This window comes from Lithobates pipiens, unplaced genomic scaffold, assembly GCF_037356315.1.
Source record: "Lithobates pipiens isolate NorthernLeopardFrog02 unplaced genomic scaffold, aLitPip1_a1.2 Scaffold_23, whole genome shotgun sequence".
NCBI classification, from domain to species: Eukaryota; Metazoa; Chordata; class Amphibia; order Anura; family Ranidae; genus Lithobates; species Lithobates pipiens.
The window spans coordinates 190,018,865-190,046,106 of NW_027507785.1; the positions used below are offsets into that span (position 1 = coordinate 190,018,865).

Below are 27,242 nucleotides of genomic sequence, written 5' to 3' on the forward strand. Positions count from 1 at the left end.
TACCAGTCTTTTATGGTTCAAAACATTGTATTACATTGTATTACAAACCAATGAGATTTAGACAAGCATTCACCAATCAAATAGCGTTGACATTCTAGTGCGTCATACAGTTTAGCGGGCTTTTTAGGGGAATTCTGATACAAGATTTCCAGACATACAGACATATATTTTTATATATGACCTTAAGATTCTATTTATTTTAACACATTATAAAATCACCTTATGAACTTATCTTAACTTCCTATAAATTTTCTAACCACAGACACATCCTGTTTTTGCAGACATCTGCAGATCTGCAAAAACAAGTGCCACCATGCACAATTACAAGTAATATGCTTTTAACTCTTGAAGCTCTTAATATGTATTCCTAGCATAAGCTTAAAGGGTGACTCTCCCTACCCTTACAGAAACTGTGATAGGTAGAGAGGAGTGAAATCAAAAATTTGCATCCTTAGAAATCCTGAAGGCAGTGGCATTTTATATTTTTTTTTACTGGTTTTCGGGGTGCCGTACGCGGCTAGACTCCCAAAAAGTCCCACATATGTGGTATCCCCGTACTCAGGAGAAGCAGCAGAATATATTTTGGGGTGCAATTCCACATATAACTATGGCATGTGTGAGCAATATATCATTTAGTGACAACTTTTTGTAAACTTTTTTTTTTTTTTGTGTCATTATTCAATCACTTGGGACAAAAAAAAAAAAAATATTCAATGGGCTCAACATGCCCCTCAGCAATTTCCTTGGGGTGTCTACTTTCCAAAATGGGGTCATTTGGGGGGGTTTGTACTGCCCTGCCATTTTAGCACCTCAAGAAATGAGATAGGCAGTCATAAATTAAAAGCTGTGTAAATTCCAGAAAATGTACTCTAGTTTGTAGACGCTATAACTTTTGCGCAAACCAATAAATATACGCGTATTGACATTTTTTTTACTAAAGACATGTGGCTGAATAAATTGTGCCCTAAATGTATGACTAAAATTGAGTTTATTCAATTTTTCTTATAACAAAAAGTAGAAAATATATTTTTTTTCTCAAAATTTTCGGTCTTTTTCCATTTATATCGCAAAAAATAAAAATCGCAGAGGCAATCAAATACCATCAAAAGAAAGCTCTATTTGTGGGAAGAAAAGGACGCAAATTTCGTTTGGGTACAACATTGCATGACCTCGCAATTACCAGTTAAAGCAGTGCAGTGCGAAATTGTAAAAAGACCTCTGGTCCTTAGGCTGATAATTGGTCCGGGGCTGAAGTGGTTAAGGGAGTTTAAGTGCCCAGTGGTAAAGTGGTTAAATGTACAAGGGCTGTTGCAGATGTTACCACATACAGTGTGAGCAGATTTGCGATTTAAACCCCTATTATTGCCACCTACTGTTCTCTCTTCCCCAGGAGAAAAAAAATATCTACGGCCCTGACCCCAGGGAAGGTGATTCCAGAACTGAGTTATCTTCACATATGGTGGAGGATGAATTATTGCTATGAAGAAACAGAAGACAGATCACCAGCATGCTGATATGATTGATGAATCAAATCACTGACATGCTGAAACAAACTGCCAACATGATGAAATTATTGCTGATTCTAATTATCAGTGTGCTAAAAAGAATCACCAAAATAAGGTTGTTGTCTTGCAGTTGCAGAGGCACAGATGGTGCCTTTGCAGAAGCCCAGCAAATGGATTGAGGTGTCCTTAACCACTTCCAAACCTGACCATTTTTTGCGATTTGGCACTGCGTTGCTTTAACTGACAATTGCACAATTGCGGCGTGGCTCCCAAACAAAATTGATGTCCTTTTTTACCCACAAATAGAGCTTTCTTTTGGTGGTATTTGATCACCTCTGCGGTTTTTATTTTTTGCGCTATAAACAAAAAAAGAGTGACAATTTTGAAAAAAATCATTATTTTTTACTTTTTGCTATAATAAATATCCCCCAAAAAAATAAAAAAACTTTTTTTTTCCTCAGTTTAGGCTGATACATAATAAGCGATTATTGATTGGTAGGTGCTAAGTTATAGCGTTTACAAAATAGGGGATAGTTTTATGGCATTTTTATTAATCATTTTTTTTACTAGTAATTAGGGATGAGCTTCGTGTTCGAGTCGAACGTACGTTCGACTCGAACATTGGCTGTTCGTCCGTTAGGCGAAATCCGAACACTTGGTCCGTTCGCGTCAAAATTCGCGTGGCGCTCACGGCCCACAATGCACTGCGATGGCGCAGTGCATTGCTGGCTCATGATTGGCCAAGCATGCGCTGTGACCCTGCATGCTTGGCCAATCGCAGCGCCAGCAGCGAGGAGAGCCATGATTGGCCACAGCTCAGGCTGTGTAGTGCACGCCCCACACTATATAAGGCCGCCATTGAGGCGGCCTCGTGTAGTATGTTGGCATCTGAAGCAGTGGGTGTTCTGTGTACCTTCAACACAGTACACACCGATCGTTTTTGGCTGATTTCCTATCTTGCTGTTGTGTAGTGGTTATTGTCTGTGCCCTGACCGCAGTATACACCACTATATTCACCTCACCTATATAGCTAGTGATCTATCTTTAATAATAGAGCTTGCAGTCAGTAGTGTTAGGAGATAGTGCGTGCTGTCTGCGTGCTCTGTACCCAGTACATACCGCTATAATCCACCTACATAGCTGTTCTCTATTTGAGCCCAATTGCCATCTGCAGGAGTTACTGGAAGTTGTGTGTGCCTCCAGCACAGCACAGTATACATCTGTATATACCCCTTTATCTCTGCTGTTTTCTGGTTATTGTCTGCGTGCCCTGACCGCAGTATACACCGCAATATTCACCTCACCTATATAGCTAGTGATCTATCTTTAATAATAGAGCTTGCAGTCAGTAGTGTTAGGAGATAGTGCGTGCTGTCTGTGTGCTCTGTACCCAGTACATACCGCTATAATCCACCTACATAGCTGTTCTCTATTTGAGCCCAATTGCCATCTGCAGGAGTTATTGGAAGTTGTGTGTGCCTCCAGCACATCACAGTATACATCTGTATATACCCCTTTATCTCTGCTGTTTTCTGGTTATTGTCTGTGCCCTGACCGCAGTATACACCACTATATTCACCTCACCTATATAGCTAGTGATCTATCTTTAATAATAGAGCTTGCAGTCAGTAGTGTTAGGAGATAGTGCGTGCTGTCTGCGTGCTCTGTACCCAGTACATACCGCTATAATCCACCTACATAGCTGTTCTCTATTTGAGCCCAATTGCCATCTGCAGGAGTTATTGGAAGTTGTGTGTGCCTCCAGCACAGCACAGTATACATCTGTATATACCCCTTTATCTCTGCTGTTTTCTGGTTATTGTCTGTGCCCTGACCGCAGTATACACCACTATATTCACCTCACCTATATAACTAGTGATCTATCTTTAATAATAGAGCTTGCAGTCAGTAGTGTTAGGAGATAGTGCGTGCTGTCTGCGTGCTCTGTACCCAGTACATACCGCTATAATCCACCTACATAGCTGTTCTCTATTTGAGCCCAATTGCCATCTGCAGGAGTTATTGGAAGTTGTGTGTGCCTCCAGCACAGCACAGTATACATCTGTATATACCCCTTTATCTCTGCTGTTTTCTGGTTATTGTCTGCGTGCCCTGACCGCAGTATACACCGCAATATTCACCTCACCTATATAGCTAGTGATCTATCTTTAATAATAGAGCTTGCAGTCAGTAGTGTTAGGAGATAGTGCGTGCTGTCTGTGTGCTCTGTACCCAGTACATACCGCTATAATCCACCTACATAGCTGTTCTCTATTTGAGCCCAATTGCCATCTGCAGGAGTTATTGGAAGTTGTGTGTGCCTCCAGCACATCACAGTATACATCTGTATATACCCCTTTATCTCTGCTGTTTTCTGGTTATTGTCTGTGCCCTGACCGCAGTATACACCACTATATTCACCTCACCTATATAGCTAGTGATCTATCTTTAATAATAGAGCTTGCAGTCAGTAGTGTTAGGAGATAGTGCGTGCTGTCTGCGTGCTCTGTACCCAGTACATACCGCTATAATCCACCTACATAGCTGTTCTCTATTTGAGCCCAATTGCCATCTGCAGGAGTTATTGGAAGTTGTGTGTGCCTCCAGCACAGCACAGTATACATCTGTATATACCCCTTTATCTCTGGTGTTCTATAAAAAAGGCATCTGCAGGAGTTAGTGGGTGTTGTGTGCCTCCAGCACAATATAAACTACCCAACTGCTGTTTTACCCAACTCCCTTCAGGCCATTACCATGTCTGGAAGGCCAGCAAGGAGAGGCAGACAGGCGCGAGCCGATAAAAGAGGGCAAGCAGGCTCTGTGTCTAGAGACAACAGTGCTGGTCATGGACGCGGTGCATTGTCATCAGCACGTGGCCATGGGACATGCTTGTCCTTCTTTTCGGCAGCTGGACATGTTGAACCGCAACATGCCAACGACTTGGTAGAGTGGATGACCAAGCCCTCTTCATCCTCCTCATCCTCTCTCACCCAGTCTCAGGGTAGTAGCAAAGCAGCTGCCAATGCATCGTCTTCCCTCCTCTCAATGTCATCATCAGTGACTCCTTCCCTAGACCCACCACGTCCTCCTGACGAGTCTCCTGAACTCTTTGAGCACAGTGTTGGGTACATGCTCCAGGAGGATGCCCAGTGTTTGGTGGGCTCTGATGATGACACTCAGCTAGAGGAAGGCAGTAGCGTGAGCGCAGAGAGAGGGGATGCTCAAGAAGGACAGCAATCTGGCAGTCATGTTCCACAAGCTGCAGCATACTGCCAGGTTTGCTACAGCGATGAAGAGGGAGGGGATGATGAGGGCACTGACTCCACGTGGGTGCCTGGAAGGAGGGAGGAGGAGGCACATGTCCAACGAGGCAGGATGCCCTCCAGGGGCCAGCTTAGGGGCAGCACACCGACTGAATCACACCGCAGAGCTCCGCCTGTGCAGGGCGCTGCCTCTGCGCGTTATTCTAAAAGTTCTTTGGTGTGGGCCTTTTTTGAGACGAGTGCATCAGATCGCACCGCTGCTATTTGCAACATATGTCTCAAGCGTATCTCACGTGGCCAAAACATCAGCCGCTTGGGCACCACATGCTTGACCAGACATATGTTGACCTGCCATGCAGCTCGTTGGCAAGCGTACCTCAAAGACCCACACCAAAGAACAAAGCGGACCTCTCCTTGCTCCTCATCAGCTGGCATCTCCAACCCCACTAGACCTTCAGTCCTCTCTGAAACCTGCTCTGAGAGGAATGAAGGTGTAGAATTAGGTGTGTCACAGCCAAGTGCTTCCGGGAACTCTGCTAGTGGTACACCCATGTCCGATTATAGCAGGCAAATGTCCCTGCCCCAGCTGCTGGACCGGCGGAAGAAGTTTACTCCCAGCCATCCACATGCCCAGCGGTTGAATGCTAGCTTGGCTAAATTGCTAGCACTTCAACTGCTGCCTTTTCAGTTGGTAGACTCGGCCCCCTTCCGTGAGTTTGTACAATGTGCGGTTCCTCAGTGGCAGGTCCCCAAACGCCACTTTTTCTCACGGAAGGCGATTCCGGCTCTCTACCGGCATGTGGAAGGCAATGTCCTTGCCTCGCTGGACAGGGCAGTCAGTGGTAAGGTGCATATTACTGCTGACTCATGGTCCAGCAGGCATGGACAGGGACGTTACCTGTCTTTCACGGCCCATTGGGTCACTCTTCTGGCTGCTGGGAAGGATGCAAGACAAGGTGCAGTAGTGTTGGAGGTTGTTCCGCCACCACGCCTCCAAAATGCTACTATTGGTTGTGACACACCTCTCTCCTCCACCCCCTCCTCTTCTTCTTCCTCCATGGCCTCTTCCAGTGCTCTGTCCTCAGAACCAGCGGTGCTCCGTAGGCGTTCCAGGGGCTACGCAAGTACGTAGGCAAAACGATGCCATGCCGTGCTTGCGCTGGTTTGTTTGGGGGACAGGAGCCACACTGGGGCGGATGTTTTGTCAGCTCTGCAGGGGCAGGCCGAGAGGTGGTTGACGCCACGCCAGCTTAAGCCAGGAATGGTGGTTTGCGACAATGGCACCAACCTCCTCTCCGCCCTCCGACAGGGACAACTGACCCATGTGCAGCGGTTCTTGGGCAGGTACCCCGGCTTACAGGATGTCCTGAAGCAGGCCAGGAAAGTCTGTGTGCATTTCCGCCGATCATTTAATGCCTGTGCTCGGCTGGCTGAGCTCCAAAAGGAGTTGAACCTGCCCAAGAACCGCCTTATATGTGACATGCCCACCAGATGGAACTCAACATTGGCCATGCTTCAGCGGCTGCACACGCAGCAGAGGGCCATCAATGAGTACCTGTGCGACTACGGCACTAGGACAGGGTCAGGGGAGCTTGGTTTTTTCTCACCACGCCAGTGGGGCATGATCAGGGATGCATGCACTGTCCTGTCACCGTTTGAGGAGGCAACAAGGATGGTGAGCAGTGACAGTGCATGCATCAGTGACACTGTACCTCTTGTCCACCTCTTGGAGCATACGCTGCATGGAATAATGGACAGGGCACTTAAGGCAGAACAGAGGCAGGAAGAGGAGGACTTCCTTGCCTCTCAAGGCCCCCTTTATCCAGACAGTGTTCCTGCTGTGCCACCCATCACACAGGAAGAGGATGAGGAGGAGGAAGAGGAGGAGGAGGATGATTGTGTCAGCATGGAGGTGGAGGCTGGCACTCAGCATCAGCATCAGCAGCAGGAGCAGCAGCAGTCTTATAGGGATGATTTACAGTCCCAAGAAACACGTGGACTTGTACGTGGCTGGGAGGAGGTAGCTGCGGATCATGTTGTCCTTAGTGACCCAGAGGACTCCGGACCGAATGCCTCAGCTAACCTACGCTGCATGGCCTCCCTGATCCTGCAAAGCCTGCGGAAGGATCCTCATATTCTTCGGATCAAGGAGAGGGACCATTACTGGCTGGCCACTCTCCTTGATCCACGGTACAAGGGTAAGGTTGCCGACCTTATCTTGCCATCGCAGAGGGAGCAGAGGATGAGACATCTCCGGGAGGCCTTGCAGAAAGGTCTGTGCAACGCGTTCCCAGAGACTGGGAGGTTACAAACTCCTGGTCCTGGACAACGTGTTGCTGAGGCATTGGTCAGAAGGAGCGGGGGAGAAGGTGGCCGTCTGACTGATGCTTTCAGACAATTTTTTAGTCCGCAGCCCCAAGGTATGATTGGTTCCAGCACCCATCGCCAGCGTCTGATTTACATGGTGCAGGAATACCTAGGGGCAAGGTCAGACTTGGACACCTTTCCCACCGAAAATCCTCTGGCTTACTGGGTCTTGAGGATGGATCACTGGCCAGAGCTTGCACAGTATGCAATTGAGCTACTGGCCTGTCCTGCATCCAGCGTTCTTTCAGAACGCACCTTCAGTGCTGCTGGTGGCTTTGTTACCGATCACAGGGTGCGCCTGTCCACCGAATCAGTTGATCGACTGACCTTCATCAAGATGAATCAGTCTTGGATCACCCACAGCTACCAAGCACCTGAAGCTGATGTAACCGAATAATTTTTTTTGAAATACCACATCCCTTCAAGACTGCCTATGCTGATGCTGAGTGACTGTCCTGTTATGTTGATTATCTATCCTCTTCCTCCTCCGCTGATATGTTGGAAGAACATTTTTGGTTCTGGGTGATGCCAGCAGCCCAATTTTTCTGCCCCTGTTTAACAGGGGCGTTTAATTACAATTTTTGATGCAATGCTTTGCAGCAGGGCTAATTCCTGCAATAAAACTAGAGTATATGGCAGAGGTTGCAGTGTGGTGGCACCAGCACCAGTGCCTAAGGCCCAATTTTTCTGCCCCTGTTTAACATGGGCGTTTAAGTACAATTTTTGATGCAATGCTTTGCAGCAGGGCTAATTCCTGCAATAAAACTAGAGTATATGGCAGAGGTTGCAGTGTGGTGGCACCAGCACCAGTGCCTAAGGCCCAATTTTTCTGCCCCTGTTTAACAGGGGCGTTTAAGTACAATTTTTAATGCAATGCTTTGCAGCAGGGCTAATTCCTGCAATAAAACTAGAGTATATGGAAGAGGTTGCAGTGTGGTGGCACCAGCAGCAGTGCCTAAGGCCAAATTTTTCTGCCCCTGTTTAACAGGGACATGTAATTACACTTCTTGATATAATATTTCACAGGAGGGCCCATTCCTGTGCCCACCCAGAGTAACGGTGAGGACTTATAGTGTTGTGGCACCAGCACCACAACCACCAAAGGTCAATTTTTCTACCACTGTTCAACAATGGCATGTAATTACAATTCTTGATATAATCGTTCACAGCAGGGCGCTCCAGCGCCCACCAAGAGTCACTTTGAGGGCTTACAATGTTGTGGCAAAACCAACACCTTGTTCCACCATTTCTGCAGAGCATATAGGGCAGGCCCCTACTTTCAAACATCCAACTTACAAACATCTCCTACTTGCAAACACAAGGAGACAGCAGCAAGTGAGATGAAAAAGGATGGACGACAAAACAAATTATACAAGGGTGATAACCCTTCCCTATGTTTTCCAAAAAGCTTAAAAATAGTTTTTTTGACTGGAGCTACACTTTAAAAATGTACCAGTTGAAAATTACAAACAGATTCAACTTAACACAACAAACCTACACAGTCCCTGTCTTGTTTGCACCGCCTGTATACTGCTGTTCTGAGTATATAGGGCCTGGGGGCCACACGCATTTCCTTTTTTTAATATGGGTACTGGGTTCCCCTTAATATGCGTACAAGACCCAAATAGGCTGGTAATGGGCAGGGAGGGCTACCCATGCCATTTTTCTGAATGATTTTCAACCATATTGCAGGAACCAGATATAACATTAAAACCGCAAGCAGTTTTAAATGGTGTTATTTCTGTTAAATGTCATTTTGTGCAGGGACTGTTCTAAACACGGGAAACACGTGGCACTTCACAGGCATACTACAGACACCCCACAGGCACCATATTTAAAGGAATATTTCACTTTTTTTTTCACTTTAATCGTCATTAAAATCAGTGCTCCCGCCAAAACGGCCGTTTTTAAAACTTTTTTTTGCATTGACCCATGTCCCCTGGGGCAGGAGCCAGGTCTCCAAACCCTTTTTAGGACAGTATCTTGCATATTAGCCGTTAAAATTAGCACTTTCCATTTCGAACGTTCGAGTCCCATAGACTTCAATGGGGTTCTAACGTTCGTAACGAACGTGGGGTCCGTTCGAAAGTTCTGGTGCGAACCGAACCGGGGGGTGTTCGGCTCATCCCTACTGGTAATGGTGGCGATCAGCGATTTTTTTTGTGACTGTGACATTATGGCAGACACATTAGATACTTTTGACACATTTTTGGGACCATTGTCATTTATACAGCAATCAGTGCTATACAAATGCACTGATTCCTGTGTAAATGACACTGGAAGTGAAGGGGTTAACCAGGAAGTGGCATTGTAGGGGTTAAGTGTGTCCTAGGGGCGTGTTTCTAACTGTGCGGGTGTGGCTGTGTTTTACAGATCACTGATCTCTGCTCCAATCACAGAGAGCAGAGATCAGTGACACTGTTGCTAGGCAAAACGGGGAGAAGCTGTTTACATCAGCATCTCCCCATTCTTCCTCCCCGTGAGATGATCGCAGGTATCCCTGCGGTGATCGAGTCCACGGGACCCGCTTTCGGACTCACGGGAGTCCCGACCGGCATGGCGGCAAATTCAAAGGGATGTACCTGTACGCCCATTTGCCTGTCCGTGCCATTCTGCCAATGTAAATTGTCGTGCGCCGGTCGGGAAGCGATTAAAGGGATGGCCCAGCCATGTTTTTCATGTTAACACACGATAAGAAAACGGGCATTTACACACAACACCCTGAAGTTTACCAATCACCGTTATACAGATTTACCATTGCCTTAGGGTTCATCTAGCATTATATTTGAACTATTAAAATTTATCTCACCTCTCCCACTTTTTCTTCATATACAGTAAATTTTCCATTGAAAGAAAAAAAAAACAGAATCCCACATTACATTCAGCCACATGATTACAAATCTACTTAAATTGGCACAGGAGAGGGTTCCCTTTTCTAGAATAATAATAGTGGGAGGGGCAAGAATTGTCCCCACCCACTATGTATGGGGCGCTGGTAGAAGGGAATTAATTAATTAATTAATTTACAGTTAAATGTTGTTAGAGTACTTACCTTTGATTGGTCCAGAAGCTTAGTAACGGTTGCCACAAACAGGAGACCCTATAAAAGAGAAAAAAGTGTGTCAGTTGCTGCAGTATAATGGACAAAGAAGATCAGAACACATCCCTGCTGTTTCGTTATGGAGTCCTTACTGCGACAAGTGATCGAACGGGCTGGTGCCGTGGATGGAGAGCGGTGGCTTCGTTCCTGTCTGTCGGCTTATCCGGTGGCTGGTTCTAGTAGTGTTCCGTCTGTGGATGTCCCTCCGGTGGAGCAGATCGATTTCGTCAGTGCGTTCTCTCGGGTACCCCAGGATCTTCCGGTTTTGGCGGCTTCCTCTTCCTCCCGGTCGGTCACTCCTCTTGACCCGGTGACACAAGAACCTTTCGGAGATGTCCGCAGCTGTTCGGCCTATTCTCCGATCTCCGAGGACGGCGCAGGCGCAGTGGACCATCGGGCTGCCCGGAAAAGAATGAAGAGGAGACCGCGAAGATTTGAATCGGTAGATTCACCCCTGCAAAACAAAAAAGGTACTGTGTCTGCTTGTTTGAAGAAAAAGAAGAAATCAAACCATTTGAATGTTACTGGGCATTCTGTCACTGCTAGGGACCGCTACAGTTGATAATGCTTCACTAGTGCTTGACAACGTTGCCATGGTGAATGGCAGGGATCCTGTAATGGCTGCAGATTGTTCCATTTCTGAAGGATTTCAGCAGGCAGCTGTTCCTACTGCTAAAGAAGTTTCACATTTAAAGGGAGGTGAGTCGATTGATGCCTCTATTCTGCAAAACTTTATGATTAATATGTCGCAACTTTTATCTAATTTATTGCCTAAAACTGCTTCTTCTCGCTCTGCTGATGACATTGCTCTTATGTCAGTTTGGAAAGATAGTGTTCATACTGCTTCAAATTCTTCTGTTTTACCAAATTTTCCTCTGGTTTATCAGTAGTTCCCTCTTGTGCTACTGTTTCTAATGTTCCTGAACCTTACTTTAAAGAAGTACTTATGTGTGAATTGTCTCCATTAGGTTTTCACTTACCTGTTTCAGTTAAAGAAAAGATTTGGAAAGGGGATTATATTGAATTGCTTTCCTTATTGCCGTAATTTAAAGAACATGGGTTTGATAAAAAAGATGGTGAGAAATCTGATGACAGGAGACGTTTAGGCACACGCAATTTTAATAATTGGTTACAATCTTTTTGTATTTATGCTAGTGTAATGGGCGAACGTCATCCTGAGTTATGTAGCGGTATGTTTTATCATGTTGAAATAATTTTAGAAGCTTATAAAAATTTTCCAGGTTTAGCTTGGTTCTCTTATGATGAAGCCTTTCGACAGAAGCTTTCAGTTCATAAGTCTTTGAAATGGGGAATGAAGGATGTAGGGCTGTGGCTGAACTTGTTATTGCTTTAAAAAGCTATAGCAAAACCTTTTGTACCTATTGGTGGAACTTTTCGTAAGGGATTGTGCTTTAATTTCAATGAAGGTCATTGCAAATGGCTTCAAAATTGTAAGTATAAACACGAATGCGCTCATTGTGGTGGGTTGCACTCAGCTAATTGTTGTTTTAAAAGGCAAGTGCACTCAAATGCTGCTGTTTCAAAAGATCCATTTCTCAAAAGCAACAACTCCGGTGAGTTTAGTAAAAATGTTGCCTTGGCTCCTGCTGTATCCAGAACCCAAGAAAGTGGACATTTTAATTAATGGGTTTGGTTTAGGTTTTCTTTTGCCTACTTTCTATGGTTCAGGGTGTATTATTTTTAAGAATTTAAGTTCAGTTTCAGTACATGCTGATGTGGTTCGAAAGAAGATTGAAAAATAAATTGATGAAGGCAGAGTTGCTGGCCCATTTCATCGTCCGCCATTTGAAAATTTCAGAGTTTCTTCTTTGGGGGTCATTCCCAAAAAAGAAGTTGGTTCATTTAGATTGATTCATCATTTATCCTACCCTGATGGTTTTTCTTTGAATGATGAAATCGATCCGGCGTTGTGTTCTGTTTCATATTCTTCATTTGATGATGCTATTGATAGGATTAGATGGTGTTGGTGATTCGGCTCTGTTGGCAAAAGCAGACATAAAATCTGCTTTTCGTCTTTTACCAGTGAGGCCTTCAGCGTTTAATTCATTAGGTTTTGTTTTTGAGAATCAGTTTTATTTTAATAAATGTTTGCCTATGGGCTGTTCTATATCGTGTTATTACTTTGAAATTTTTTCTTCTTTTTTGGAGTGGGTTGTGTTATAGGACAGGTTCCAATAATTGTTTACATTATTTAGATGATTTTGTATTTATTGGTTCTAAGGATAGTTTGGATTGTTTGCATATTTTCAACGAATTTAGATTGCTTTGTAAGTTTATTGGTATACCTTTGGCGGAAGAAAAATCAGTTTTTCCTTGCACTTGTTTAGAATTTTTAGGTATACAAATTGATACTGTTCGTATGGAATTTCGCCTTCCTGTCGAAAAGATTGTAAAAATGTGTTTTTTGCTGGATTTTATTCTGTCTAAAAAGAAAATTCAATTGAGAACTGTCCAATCTTTGTTGGGTTTGTTGGCTTTCGCGACTAGAGTTATTCCTGTTGGATGTGTTTTTTCCAGGCGTCTTTATAGGGCTATTGCGGGAGTTACTTCACCTTCGCATTTTGTAAGAATAACTTCGGATATTTATGATGATTTGGTGATTTGGAAGAGATTTTTAATTTCTTTTAATGGTCGTTCACTATGGCAGTCCCCCTTTTGTGCGGCTTCTGCCCTACAATTGTATACTGATGCTGCAGGTAGTGTTGGCTATGGTGCATTTTGGCAGGGAAGATGGTCGGCTGCGGAATGGCACACTTGGGTTTCGAGAGGTTTTGTGAACAATATTGTTCTTTTAGAGATTTTTCCAGTTATTGTAGCGCTTGAATTGTGGGGTGACCATTTTAGAAATAAGAGAATTCTTTTACATTCCGATAATAAGGTTGTTGTGTATGCAGTGAATTGTTTGGTGTCCATTCCTGTTATTGCTATGCTGCGTTATTTAGTTTTTAAGTGTCTTTCGCTAAATATTTGGTTGAAAGCAAAGTTTATAAAGGGTTTTTGTAATATTGTTGCTGATTCTCTGTCTCGCCAACAGATGTCCAAATTCCACGAATTGGTTCCAGACGCAGAAAAGATTGGGGAGTCGTGTCACCCTCATTTATGGACATTGATTTGAAGCTAGTACGGTCTGCTCTGCAAAACTCTATTGCACCATCCACGTGTGCATTTTACGAAGCCGCGTGGCATAGATGGTGCTGTTTTTTGCTACAATTTAATTTGCATAATAATTTTATTTCTGAGGGTCTTGTTTTGGCTTTTTTGGATTCGTTAATGTTTCAGCAATATTCGTATTCTTTTATTGTTAAGACATTAGCTGGTATTTCATTTTTTAGACGTTTGCGAGGTGATTCTTCTTGCACTGCTTATTTTTCTGTTAAGTTAGCATTAAGGGGTTATCGTAGGAAATTTTCAGTTCCTGATAAGAGACTACCTATCTCCATTGATCAGTTGGGTAAGCTTTGTTCTGCGGCTGATGTTGTCTGTTTTTCAAATTTTGTAGCTTTGTTGTTCAAATTTTCCTTTTGTATTTGTTTCTATGAAGCTCTGCGAATTTCTGAACTTCTTCCGCCTAATCGAGGTTCTCATTTGGGATTGGCTATATCGTCGGTGCATTTGGCTCCTGACGTTCTTCGTTTGTATTTACCCAAGAGCAAATGTGATCAGATTGGGCGAGGAAATTGGATTATCATTGGGTCTCATGTAAACATTTCTATATGTGCTGTTTCTCATTCCAAGAATTATTTGTCTTTACGGCCTCCCTTGGACAAGCAATTCTTGATTCACAATAACGGTCTTCCTTTGACTGTATTTCAATTCAATGCTGTTTTGAAGAAGTGTCTACGATATTTGAATTTAGACCATTTAGCTATATCTTCTCATTCCTTCCGTATTGGTGCAGCTACTGCTGCGGCCAAAATCGGTCTTTCGGCTAATGACATTAAAAGAGTGGGTAGGTGGAATTCTAATTGTTTTAAAAAATATGTTCGTCCTAACAATTTTGTTTGATTTCAGATCCGCATGTCATCGTATGGATCATCGGCAATTCTTTTGTATATTGGGCCCACGAACGTGCAAAATCCAGATGTTATGGTGAAAATTTAGATTTGCCCTATTCTAAATATGTACTTTATTGGTATGGGCGCAGGGTATGAAGTGGACTGATTTAAAAAGTGTTTTTTCTTTGTTAAGTTCTGAATGGCCTAGCCCACATGTTGTGGTTTTTCATTTACAGCCCGTTCACACCTGAACGTTTTGTAGCCCTACGCCTGAAGCTACAAAACGCTGGAGGGGAAAAAATACATTATTCTCAATGGAGATCGTTCACATCTCCACTCCAAGTCGCCTGAAGCCCTACGCCTGAAGCTCAAACAAGTTCTGGACCCTTTTTTGTCACGCGAATCGGGCTGATTTGGACGTTTTCATTCCCATAGAAACTAATGGAAACGCTCGATTCGAGCGTTTAGCGCGACAACGAGCGTTTCTACGGGCGTTTTGACGCTGTATCTGCTCAAGAAAAAATATGATTTACATAATTTAAATAAGGAAATGACATAAAGGACATAAAAAAATACACAGGAAGTGCACAGATCACCATTTTTAGCTCACATGGAGAACATGAATATGGATGAAGAACTGGATGAGACAGTATGTCTCCTAGAGCAGGAGAGGTTCATAAGAACGGTGAAGGAGCACCCCTGTCTATATGATACGAGAGATCCATGCTACAAACTGCGAGCGAGCAAGAGAAGGGCATGGAATCAGATTGCCATCCAACTTTTTCCAAACTGGGCAGACCTAACTGGCCATGTGAAGGATGAGAAAGGTAAGAGAAACCCTTGCAAACATAACCACAATAGGGACATAATAGATTGATTAGTACATTATAAGGCCCCTTTCACACTGGGACAGTGCGGGTGTTGGTGGGTTGGCGCTTTTCCGTTATTTCGTATGTGGTATGCGGTGGCTAGCGAGGCTGTTTTAACCCCCGCTAGCGGCCGAAAAAAGGTTAAAATCGCATGCAAAGCACCGCTGCATTAACCCTTTTTCGGCTGCTAGCGGGGGTTAAAACTGCCCTGCTAGCGGACGCTAGAACGCTGGCAAAGGGCTGCTGCAGCGGTGCTTTGTGTGCGATTGCGGCCCTTTGCCTGCGTTCTAGCGTCCGCTAGCAGGGCAGTTTTAACCCCCGCTAGCGGCCGGAAAAGGGTTAAAATCGCATGCAAAGCACCGCTGCATTAACCCTTTCTCGGCTGCTAGCGGGGGTTAAAACTGCCCTGCTAGCGGACGCTAGAACGCTGGCAAAGGGCCGCTGCAGCGGTGCTTTGTGTGCGATTGCGGCCCTTTGCCTGCGTTCTAGCGTCCACTAGCAGGGCAGTTTTAACCCCCGCTAGCGGCCGGAAAAGGGTTAAAATTGCATGCAAAGCACCGCTGCATTAACCCTTTCTCGGCTGCTAGCGGGGGTTAAAACAGCCCCGCTAGCCGCCGCTAGAACGCTGGCAAAGGGTCGCAATCGCACACAAAGCACCGCTGCAACGGCCCTTTGCCAGCGTTCTAGCGGCCGCTAGCAGCGGCGCTTTGCCAGTGGTATAGCCACGCTGGCCCATTGATTTCAATGGGTAGGAGCGGTATTCACCGCTCCAAAGATGCTGCTATCAGGACTTTTTTTACCGTCCTGCTAGTGCCCCGCTCCAGCACTCCTGCTTTCACAGTGCAGTGAAAGGAGTCGCTTTTTCAGGTGCTATACCGGCTCCTTTCTCTCAATTGTGAAAGCCGGAGGGCTTTCACACTGGAGCGGTGCGCTAGCTAGTGAATACACTGCTCCTTCACTGCTTCTGCCTGAACAATGCCACAGTGTGAAAGGGGACTATGCATGGGAGTATGAGTATAGTATTATCATAATGTCCTAAATACATGATGACACACTCTGACCCCTAGTGGATATTGGTAGGATACTGCATAAAAAAAATTATATTTCTAAAAAAAAAAACATGGGACTTCTTGTCAATACATCCAAGCATTTTTAATAATAAATCAGTACAGCATAGTATATACTATGGTTGTATTTACAAAGAAATAAAGTTTATTAGATTGCCTCAAGCTGCCATGGGACCTGTCCTGCTGGTGACATAAAGTAGGAGGAAAATTGATCCCTGACCTGTGTCCCTTGCCTGCTTCCACGAACACCAGTCCAATGAGCCCTTTCCATGTTCTCATGGACTGGGTCCTCAAAGTCATATCCATCCCGCTGGCGAACAAAATTGTGCAAGGCACATGCAGCTTTGACCACACAAATTGCATTTTGCATGTTGAGACCAATCGGAGTGTGCAGTACCCGCCATTTGTTGGCCAATATGCCAAATGCACATTCCACAACGCGACGTGCTCGAGTAAGTCTATAATTGAACACACTCCTATGTTCCGTCAGGTTGTGCCCCGAGTAAGGCCGTAGCAGATGCTCACTCAGAGCAAAGGCTTCATCTCCAACAAACACACTGGGTAGGGGAGGGCCATTTGTGCCAGGGAGTGGCCTGTTTTCTGGAAGGTCCAGAGCATTGTTGCGCAGCAGGTGTCCAAATGTTGAATGTGAGAAAATGGCAGAGTCAGCGCTGCTACCATATGCTCCAATGTCGATGTAGCTGAAGCAATAATTGGCATCAGCCACTGCCATTAGAACAAAAGAAAAATATTTTTTATAATTGAAAAACTGGCTTCCACTACCCATGGGCTTTACGATACGAATATGTTTCCCATCGATGGCTCCAACACAGTTGGGGAAGTTGTAGCGTTGCCAGAAAACATCCGAGATCCTTGCCCAATCTTCCGCTGTCGGTTTTTTGAATACAATATCCTTTAGTATGTCGTAAATGGCAGAGCAAGTGTCCCGAATTATGTAGTTTGCTGTCGATTTCCCAACTCGAAAGGCATAATGTATGCTCGCTAAAGATTGTCCGGTTGCTAGGTACCTACAAAGAAATAAACATATATATTTTAATGTGTTTTTTAACAGTTAAACAGCTCAAAATAAAGTGGAAGAGTATACGTGATGCCTACACTCGACATCTAAGACTGCAAAGGGAATTTAGGAGTGGATCTGGGGCATGTGCTCCGAGAGATTATCTGCATGCAAAAGAAATGGAATTCCTTCGGCCAATGCTGGCTTTGGGGCGGTAAGCTATCATCTGTGCACGAATGTCATTAAACAAAATTTAAAGAGAAAGTTATAATTCAATTCTATTTTCAGGACTGAAAACTGCTGGGAGGACAGTAATCCAAATGAGGATTTGGACACAGATGCTAGTCAGCAAGCAAGCCAAGCATCAGGTGATCAAAGTCAGCAAGCAAGCCAAGCGTCAAGTGATCAAAGTCAGCAAGCAAGCCAAGCATCAAGTGATCAAGGAGGCCGAGATCTGGAGAGCCAATTGTCGACTCCAGCACGGTCTACATCTGAGACACATCTGCGAGATGAGACGTCCCCACCATCCATTTCTGCTCAAGTACCTGCTAGAGCAATAAGAAGGAAGGCTCCTGATCCTGACTTCAACCGCATGCTGGACATTATGACCAGTATGTCAGAAAAAATTAGCAGCAACAGGTCTCATGTGCAGGTTTCTGCAAGATGTCTGGAAGGTCTGATGGAGAAGGTACCATCAGAACTCCAGGCAGACATGTTGGCAGGTACTATACGCTATATTGCGACTTTTATACCACCAACCCCCACATATAGGTCCTCAGAGCCTCCGCCACCTTATGGTCCCTATGCAAATCACCCCCCGCCCCATCTGCCAGCACCACCATCCTCTCATTACCTTCCTCTGCCAACACCACCACCTTCAAATTACTTTCATCTGCCAACACCACCACCACCACCACCACCACCTTCTATTTGGCAGCAAAATGAGAATCCCTCTACCTCCAACTCGTCACAATATGGCCATGCAATGAATGTGGTGAATACACCCAATGAGGGAGACAACTCCTCCCAAACATTCCATCGTCTCTAATTTTTTTATTTTTTTTTTGATTCATGAGCTACGTTAGCTCTATTTCTTTGTTGAGCTGTATATGTGCAAAACGCACAAACGAACAGAAAAAGTTATAACAGAAAAAGTTATGTTTCAGTAATATTTTAAATAAAAAAAATAAAGTTTTTATTTGGCTTTAAAAATGTGTGATTGCTGTTTATTTTAGGCATATAAAAAATGATTCATATTATGTTGTTCATTAAAGTGGTTGTATACTAATTTTTGGGACTTTTACCTACAGGAATGCCTATAATAAATTTTACCTGTAGGTAAAAAAAATATCTCCTAAACCTGTATGGTTTAGGAGATATTCCCCTCGGTATGCGCTGCTGACTGCAGCGGTGCATGCGCACAAGGGGATTCTCAGCCTGAAAATCCAGCAGTGGCTGGCCGGCCGGAATGAAATCTCCCGCACGCATGCGTGGGAGTGACGATATCACGGCTCCAGCCACTCACAGCGCCAGAGCCGCGATACCCGGAAGAAACGCAGAGGGAGCATGTCAGCTCCCTCGACGTGGATCGGGCTAGATGTCGGGGCCTCGTTCTAAGGTGAGTATTTCATAATGAGCTAGTATGCGGTGCATACTAGTTCATTATGCCTTTTGCTTTGCAGGGGTAAAAAAAAAACGTGTTTACTACCGCTTTAATCTCAGTTAAGCCCCAAACCAATTTGCAGCCAAAGGACCAGGACCCTTTTTGTGATTCGGCACTGCGGCGCTACAATTACGTGGACGTGCAACGTGGCTCCAAAACAAAATTTATGTCGTTTATAGGGGATAGTTTTATAGCATTTTTATCTTTTTTTTTCTTTAATGGCGGCGATTAGCGATTTTTATTGTAAGTGCGACATTTTTGCAGACACATCGGACATTTTTAACACATTTTTGGACACTGGCAGGAAGGTGTTAACCACTAGGGGGTAGTGTAGGTCTTATGTATGACATTATGTGTTTTTTTATTTTAGTGGGAGTGGCCTGGCATGTGACATCACTGATTGGCTTTCCGATCGGTGACAGCCACAGTAGGAAGCACAGGGAAAGGTTTGTCTACTCAGATCTCTCCTCGTTCTTCAGCTCTGTGACCCGATTGCGGGACACCAGCGGCGATCAGGTCCGCTGGTTCTGCGGCCACGGTCACAGAGCTCAGGGCCGGGTCAGGAACGCACCACCGGCGGGGCACTCCCAATCCACGGCTGGGCACTGAGCAACGTACAGGTATGTGCTTGTGCTCAGCCGTGCCATTCTGCCGATGTACATTGGCGTGAGGTGGTAAGTGGTTAAAAAATTTAATAGAAATATGACAATATTACCTCAGTGTGATAATTAGTCGTTCCACAGGGGGTATACTGTTCCTAAAATAGGTGTCCATTCGCTGCAAACGGCTACTGAGTAAACCCAGTAACTCATCAAAGCTGTGAAAAAAAAAAAAAAAATATGGCGTTTATGGGTGGACATTATAATATAAGACAGGAACAATGTCAAACATCATGAATTCAACTATTTTGACTAACCTTTTTATGGACATCCTGGTGTAGTCCAAAAATTTATCTTCATGGGCACGTAGGTCACTGTACATGACCCAAAATTGCCCTCTCTCTTCCCGATCGGCAATTACGGGGTGTATCCAATATCTGCGTGCCCTCTTCTTCCTCCTCTCTTGTTCACGCAGAAAAAATGTGGCAACAGCGGATGCTGCCACAAAACATGCCATCTCATCGTCACTCATCTTATAGTAGATATGGCGCAGAGAGCACAATGCTGAACAGGAAGTACATGAGCACAATGTTGAACCGGAAGTACATTAAGTACAGTACTCAGGAAGCAGATGAAAAATATTTTTCCTATTGGCTGAAAAAAAAATGCCGAAGTTAAAAAACGCCAGAAAACGCTGTATGCAAACGCTCGTTGTCGCGCGACAAAACGCTCGTTGTCGCGTGACAAAACGTTCGTTGTCGCGCGACAAAACGCCGGTAAAAACGCTCGAACGCGCTACGCTCAGGTGTGAATGCAGCCTTAGCTGGAAATGACATCGGTTTCTGACCTACCTTGGACTTAATGGCTAGCATGAAGGCTGAGTTTTTATGCTTTCATGCTTTGTTGCCTGAGTGTTTATTGTTTTTTTTGGAAATCGTTCCTCGTTTCCAATGGTTTTCTCCTTCTTTAAAGTATTTTGAAAAAATCAGAAAAAAAGTTAATCGAGCTATGGCTAAATTTATGCCTATTCTGGGAGGTATTTCTTATAGACACGTTGAATTGGAGGGCGGTGTACTGGGTCTTTATCGCCCTGATTATATTCATCTGTCTGATATCGCTTTGCATATATTCAATATGAATTTACAATCTAGTGTGGAGTTGGCCGTGGGCCGGTGGGGGTGCCGTGCTCATTGTCCATAAGCCTATGGGACTCTTATTGTTTATTTAGCTTGAGCTTTTAATAGCTAAGCTTTGCTGATGTTATTGATATGTTAAATATGTTATTTTGCTTTTATAGTTCAAAAGTTAAATAGCTTTATACAATATTAATAAAACCTATAATAAAGGCCGTGGCCATTATACTCCACAAAGATATGTGTGTATTCGTATATTAATGATATTTTAATCTATATAAGGGTTATATACAATTCTACCTAGCGTACCATTGTTATTTTCTTATTTTACACAACAGAATGGGCTGGTTTTTGTGGTGAGTGGTGAACATAATAGCATTTACCATTTCTTCCTTCCACAAGTGTAAGGCTGATCGCAGATCAGCCTGTGTTTGTGGGAGAAGTCAGGCTGCATAAAGCCTGCCCTCATCTGCCTCCTCCTCTTGTGGACGTTGGCTCTTGTGTGGTCGTTTCCGGGTCAGCCTAACACACTACTTTCGGTTTCGTCTGGCTAAGCAGCAGCGTGGAAGGCTGCAGGGGGCATGACTCAGGGCTCATGGTTCCGGTAGGTGCAGGCGGGGGGGGCATCTGCTGGGTCTTATTTCCGTCCGTATGCCTTCTGTCCCACTCTAGTGGCCACCTGCCAGCCCCTCTCTCCCCATGTTGTTTTAGCCGCCCCTGCCTCGTCATGCTGGGGTGGGGGGGGGGGGTGTTTCGTCCCCCGCCAGCTCCACTCATTGACCCCACTTCTTCTCGTGTTCCGCCGGGGGGGGTACCCACTTGCTTGTTTTTCCCACCCACTTCTGCCGGGGGAGGGGGGGTTCAACTGCCCTATCAGCGACTGTCTCCCGGAGGGGAGGGGGGGTGGGAGGATTCGGCCACCGGCTTCCCCCCTGTGTTTCTGCTGGGGGAGGGGGGTTCGTCCGCCGGCGGCTCCTGTCTCCTCGAGGGAGTCACTTCTCCTGCCCGTCTCCTTCTCCCGGTGCTTCTGTTGGGGAAGGGGGAGGATTCAATCACCTGTCTCTGCCAAGGGGAGGGGGGTTCGTCCACCTGGTGGCTGCAGGGGAGCCGCTTCTCTCACCCGCCTCCTTCTCCCGGTGTTTCTTCCGGGGGAGGGGGGAGGTTTTCGATCGCCTGCCAAGGGGAGGGGGGTTAGTCCGCCTGGTGGCTGCGGGGGAGCTGCTTCTCCCGCCCGCCTCTTTCTTCTGGTGTTGCTGCCGGGGGAAAGTGGGAGGATTCAATCGCCTGCCTCTGTCGAGGGGGGGGTTTGTCCGAGGGGGGGGGGGTAGTCCACCTGGTGGCTGCAGGGGAGATGCTTCTCCCGCCCGCCTCCTTCTCCTGGTGTTTCTGCCGTGGGGAGGGGGGAGGATTCGGTCGCCTGGTTCTGCCGGGGGAGGGGGGAGTCCGTCCGTCTGGTGGTGGTGGTGGTCCTCATGCAATTTACGGTTCTCACGCATGTACGGTTTCTCATGCAGTTTACGGTTTTCTCATGCAAGTTTATGGTCTCATGCAATTTGCGGTCTCATGCAATTTTACGGGTTATTACAAATTAGTTTTTTACGCAATTTACGGTTCTCATGCAATTTGTGGTCTCATGCAATTTTACAGGTTATTACAAATTAGTTTTTTTACGCAATTTACGGTTCTCATGCAATTTGTGTGTCTTATGCAGTTGACGTTTCATGAGATTATGGTTTCTCGTGCGATTTAAGGTTTCATGCAATTTACGTTTTTCATGCAGTTTACAGTTTTCTGCAAATTATAGTTTCTTAAGCAATTTACAATTTTCTGCAATTTACGGATTTTTTTGCAATTTGCGTTTCTCATGCAGTTTGCATTGCTTATGCGTTTTGCATTTCTCAGGCGGTTGACGTTTTTTTCACGTTTTACGGTTCTTATATGGTTTTCATAAAGTTTCTCAGGTTTTACATTTTCCCATGCAATTTGCGTGTCTGATGCAATTTACATGTCTGGTGTATTTTACATGTCAGTTGCAATTTACGTGTCTCAGGCAACTTTTATGTTTTTTTTTTTTTCATTTCTTACGTTTCCCATGTTTCTTACGTATTCCCTTGTGTCATGCGTTTCATTCATGTTATTGCTCTTCGTTCGCTGCATTTCCGTTAGCTTGTACTTACATCCAGGATCTGTCAGGTCTAAAGGTCCATACGGGCTGAGGTTTCGTTATTAAAGAGGAGGGCCGTTAAAAAAAAAAAAAAAAAAAAAAGTCAGCAGCTGCAAACACTGCAGCTGCTGACTTAATAAACACACTCACCTGTCCAGGGCGCCCGCGATGTCGGCCGCCCGAGGCCGACCCGTCCCTCGGCTCTCGGGTCCCGGCGCCGCCATTCCCTCTAAGGGAAACAGGCAGTGGAGCCTTATGGCTTCGCTGCCCGTTTCCTACTACGCATGCGCGAGTCCCGCAGCTACTGCGCATGCGCGAGTCCCGCATCACTTTCTGAATGGGACGCGCTGTGTTCTGGAACACACAGTTCCCAGAACACAGCGCGACCCATTACCCAGAAGACGCCACGACGAAGAGAGAAGACAGAAGATATCCGCGGAGGAGGAAGAGGAAGATTAGAATTAAGTGCCTAGCAACAGGCATTTCTGGTAAGTAAAAAAAAAAAAAAAATTTCATTTTTTTTTTTTTTTTAGATTTTTTTGTAATTTTTTTAAAAAAAATTGTTTTCAGGGTGGCCCTCCACTTTAATTTATTGTCGTCCCACAATCTTCTCGCCTGTAGCCTACACATCATACATATACATTCACCATTACACCTTTACTACTGCCCACCAGGGACCTTAGCCCTGAGTGTTCGTTTTAATTTCCTGTCTTGGCGCTGCAGGTTGCTCAGGCTCACTGCTGCATTCCTTAGGGTGGTGTTTTTTGGAAAGACAAAACACTGCGCTATTCTTATATATAAACAATATATAAACAGCAGCTAACACAACATCAAGGTATGGAATGTGACATAGTGAATATTATGGAAAAGTGTAGCGCTTTAAAAATATGGCATATTTACTGCCAATATTACAAATGCATATATTCAATAAACAATATCAATGTGAACTGGTACGCACACCATGCAAAATAATATTTGCTGTATACAATTATAAAGCAAAAAACAACAATCCAAAAAAGTGAAGATTAAAATTATGAAAGAATGTGGAAAATAGAAAGAGTCCGTGTATGAATCACAATTATGTGTAAACAATCCTACACCTCCTCCATAGAAAGACTGTGCAGTCACCACGTGAGATCCCTCCACCAAACGAAATGGGCGCTTACCAGACTTAATGGATCCTACTCAAATTTATATTTGGAGGATCACGTAAGCTTGTAGATATATGTAAACTCCTTCGGTGTTGCACTTTCTAGAGGGATTTCAAGTATGGCTATTTCGTTCACAAAGATGACATATCTCCACCCATATGGATCCACATGGATAATTGATCACATATAAAGAGAAGCAGAGACCACAATAGTGTAATTCAGTTTTTCGTAAAAATAATTTAATAAAAAATTATTAAACTCACATGTATACAGAGGATTTGAGCGCTTTTCAATATAAAATTAGGCTGCAGTGAAGTCCCGACGCATTTCGTCATGAACAGACGTCACCAAGGTACCCCCCCATGCTGAGTACTGCTGAGCGACTATTTAAAAAGACCAACACGGCGCAATAGGCAGGAGACGTCAGGATCTGGGGACACAGGAACGGGACCTCGAGGGATAAAGATTACCAGGAACCCTGAGGATACATATATTATATGCTTTTACCTTACAGCTGTAAGGTAAGGGGACACCCATATCTCGACTACACAGGACCACGTGGGATATATTCACCATCACCACTACCACCACCGATTATATTGCTACTCTATAGTGCACATATATCCAAACACCAGCACCGTATGCGATTTCCTTGTTATATGCGATTTTTGGTATGATCGCCACAAGTTGAATGGACACATTTTGACATATGTCATTGTGCAATCTATATAATTTTTTCTTTTTGTTTACATAGTTTTCAAGTATTGTGCACAACCTTTTTTGGATTATTTCTAGAGAGACTTTTTCCCTTCCTTCAACACTAATATTGTTCATGCGTTTTTTTGATTTTCTGCCATTTTTTGCACAATTGTATTATTAAGTTGCTCACCGTACTGATATTATTTATTATATGGTAGAAAGACACCCGCACGTATTTATTTCTATAACCTTTTCCTGGCACTGGCACTTTATGCGATTTTTGTCAGTCACAACCAACCACTCTCTGCACAAAATTGATTCATCGAGTTAGTGACTGTTTTATGTATATTGTTTTTATTTTATGGTGTAGTAGATATTTCCACAGACCTATTTACTGTCTAGCACTGGCACTTTTATGCGATTTTGTCAACCTTAACAAATCGCATTGGGAATCACTATATATTTTGTTGATTGCTTTATGGATATTATTTAATTCACTTTATGATGTAGTAGACATTTACTCGGACCTACTCATTGTCCAGCACTGTCACTTTATACGATTCTGCCAATTCTAAAAAATCGCATTGGGAATCACTAGCTTTAATCATTGGATTTTTTCTCGTTTATGCCTTTATATCCACTTGATGCTTATTCCAAACACTATTACGTTATAGTAGTGAGGGTTTCTTACCATTCCCTCACAAAACACGCACATCGGTTTCTTATACACCATCCTTCCAGTCTGGGCGGTAGTATACTTATTACCCAACAATCTTGGTGCTTATAGAATCTATTAGCCTTTCAGGCTAAATTTCCCATTTTAGTACTGCGCATCACTATTCCTTGCCTTCTTTACCCTGTAATTGGGGTTCAAGTACCCCATTTTCAGTGTGTGCAGCGGTACAAAAATTAGACTTCTTCCTGATTAGGCGCAGGAATAACTTCTTTTATATTTACATTTTAAATGATTATGCTATCATCACCATTCAAGCTTTTAAGAGCAACCCTTTCAAAGCTACTGAGATTGTCTGTCATAAAGCTGTCATGACTGTTGTGAGCTAAGCGGGTCAAGTCTCTCTCCACAAGTTTCTGGAATAGGTCCCCCGTGATGCAATAGGATAGAAATCTGACCTTAAAAGAGATCTTAACATTTCTATCCATGGGGCCTGTTAGGTACCTGGTGTTGAAGCCTGACTTGTAGGAGGAGACCTCTCTTACAACGCTGGTTCAGGAGCCACTGGAATGGGAACAGCTGTCTCGAGAGCACAGTGGGTAGGAGTGCCTGCTGGATAGGGCCGCTGGGACTGATAGCAGAGAAGAGATCCCTCTGGATGACTGGACGGCTGGAAGTTGATAGAAGAGCTGAGAAATGCAAGCAGCAGCTACAGGAGCCGATGAGAGGAACCACAGGCACAGCAGAACACTGAACAGGCAGCAGATTGGACCAGGATCGGACGGTCCGGGTCAGTAGGCAAGCAGACAGGTGATAGCAGCAGGCAAGGAAGTGTCGGTAAAACTGGCAGAGGTCGGCAACGGAATCACAGGCAGAAGTGGTAGCAAGGTCAGGCAGGCCGGGTCGGGTTTGGAGAAGGCAGAGAAGTCAAACGAAGCCGGGTCGGTAACAATAGCAGATAATCAGGTTCAGGATCAGGTAGTCAGATGCACAGGAGCTGAGACGAAACAGCGCCGCACCAGCGCACTTGGAGAACCTTTAAGCGTTCAGTGGCGGCAAATAGCGCTATCGCGCACGCGTGCGCGCCTAACGCACGCGCGCACACCACCCGCGATCGCGTACGCGAACGCGCAGGAAGCACGCGCCGACGCCTGCCAGTGTGAACACGCTGAGGCTCAGTTTGAGAAGAAGCACACGTGCGCATGCGTGCACGCAGCTGTGCCTGTCCATCGCTGGTAAGTCCCTGACATTGCCCCCTCCCTAGGGGCAGCCTCCGGATGCCCAACAAGTCCCTCTTTTCTGGATGGGCAGATAAGTAGGCACGAATTAACCGCCTGGCATGGATATTGCTGTCAGGTTCCCAGGAATTGTTTTCCGGGCCAAACCCCTTCCACTTAATCAAAAACTGAATACGTCCCTGTCTTTTTCTGCAATCAAGGATGGCTTCCACCTCATACTCCTCGTTTCCATCCACTAAGATGGGTTCTGGAGGTCTAGTTCCTCTATCAGGAAAAGGATCAGGGACGGCAGGTTTCAGCAGTGACACATGAAACACAGGGTGAATCCTAAGCGACTCGGGCAGGGTTAACTCATAGGAAACTTCATTGATTTTCCTCTTTACCGGAAATGGTCCCATAAATTTAGGTGCAAGTTTCCTGGAAGGACAAGCCAATTTAATGTTATCGGTAGAAAGCCAAACCTGGTCGCCAAGCTGTAGGGTCAGTTCCCCTCTTCTTCTCCGGTCAAAGGCTCTCTTGCTGTCTGCCTGGGCTTTAGCAACTGCCTCCTGCAACACCCGGTTATTATGGCTGAGGAACTCCACTGTCTCTTGGACCGCTGGAACTGAGGTTTCTGAAAGAAAGTCAGGCAGAAAAGTTAAATGAAAGCCATAATTGGCGAAAAAAGGGGACTGACCGGTGGCTGAATGACAAGCATTATTGTAGGGAAATTCTGCT

The 27,242-nt window shown here is 44.9% G+C and overlaps 1 protein-coding gene across 4 annotated transcripts in view; it reads left to right on the forward strand.

Annotated features, from left to right (window-relative positions):
• The window catches only part of LOC143928076 (coagulation factor XIII B chain-like), a 1,173,165-nt gene that overhangs the window by 672,531 nt on the left and 473,392 nt on the right, over positions 1–27,242 (forward strand). For 3 of the 4 annotated variants that reach the window (XM_077452688.1, XM_077452690.1, XM_077452691.1), the window contains one exon: positions 14,268–14,345. The exons of the other annotated variant lie outside the window; for it this stretch is intronic. In XM_077452688.1, the coding sequence (XP_077308814.1) occupies positions 14,268–14,345 (78 nt within the window). The remainder of the gene's footprint in view (positions 1–14,267; positions 14,346–27,242) is intronic. 4 annotated transcript variants of the gene reach the window in all.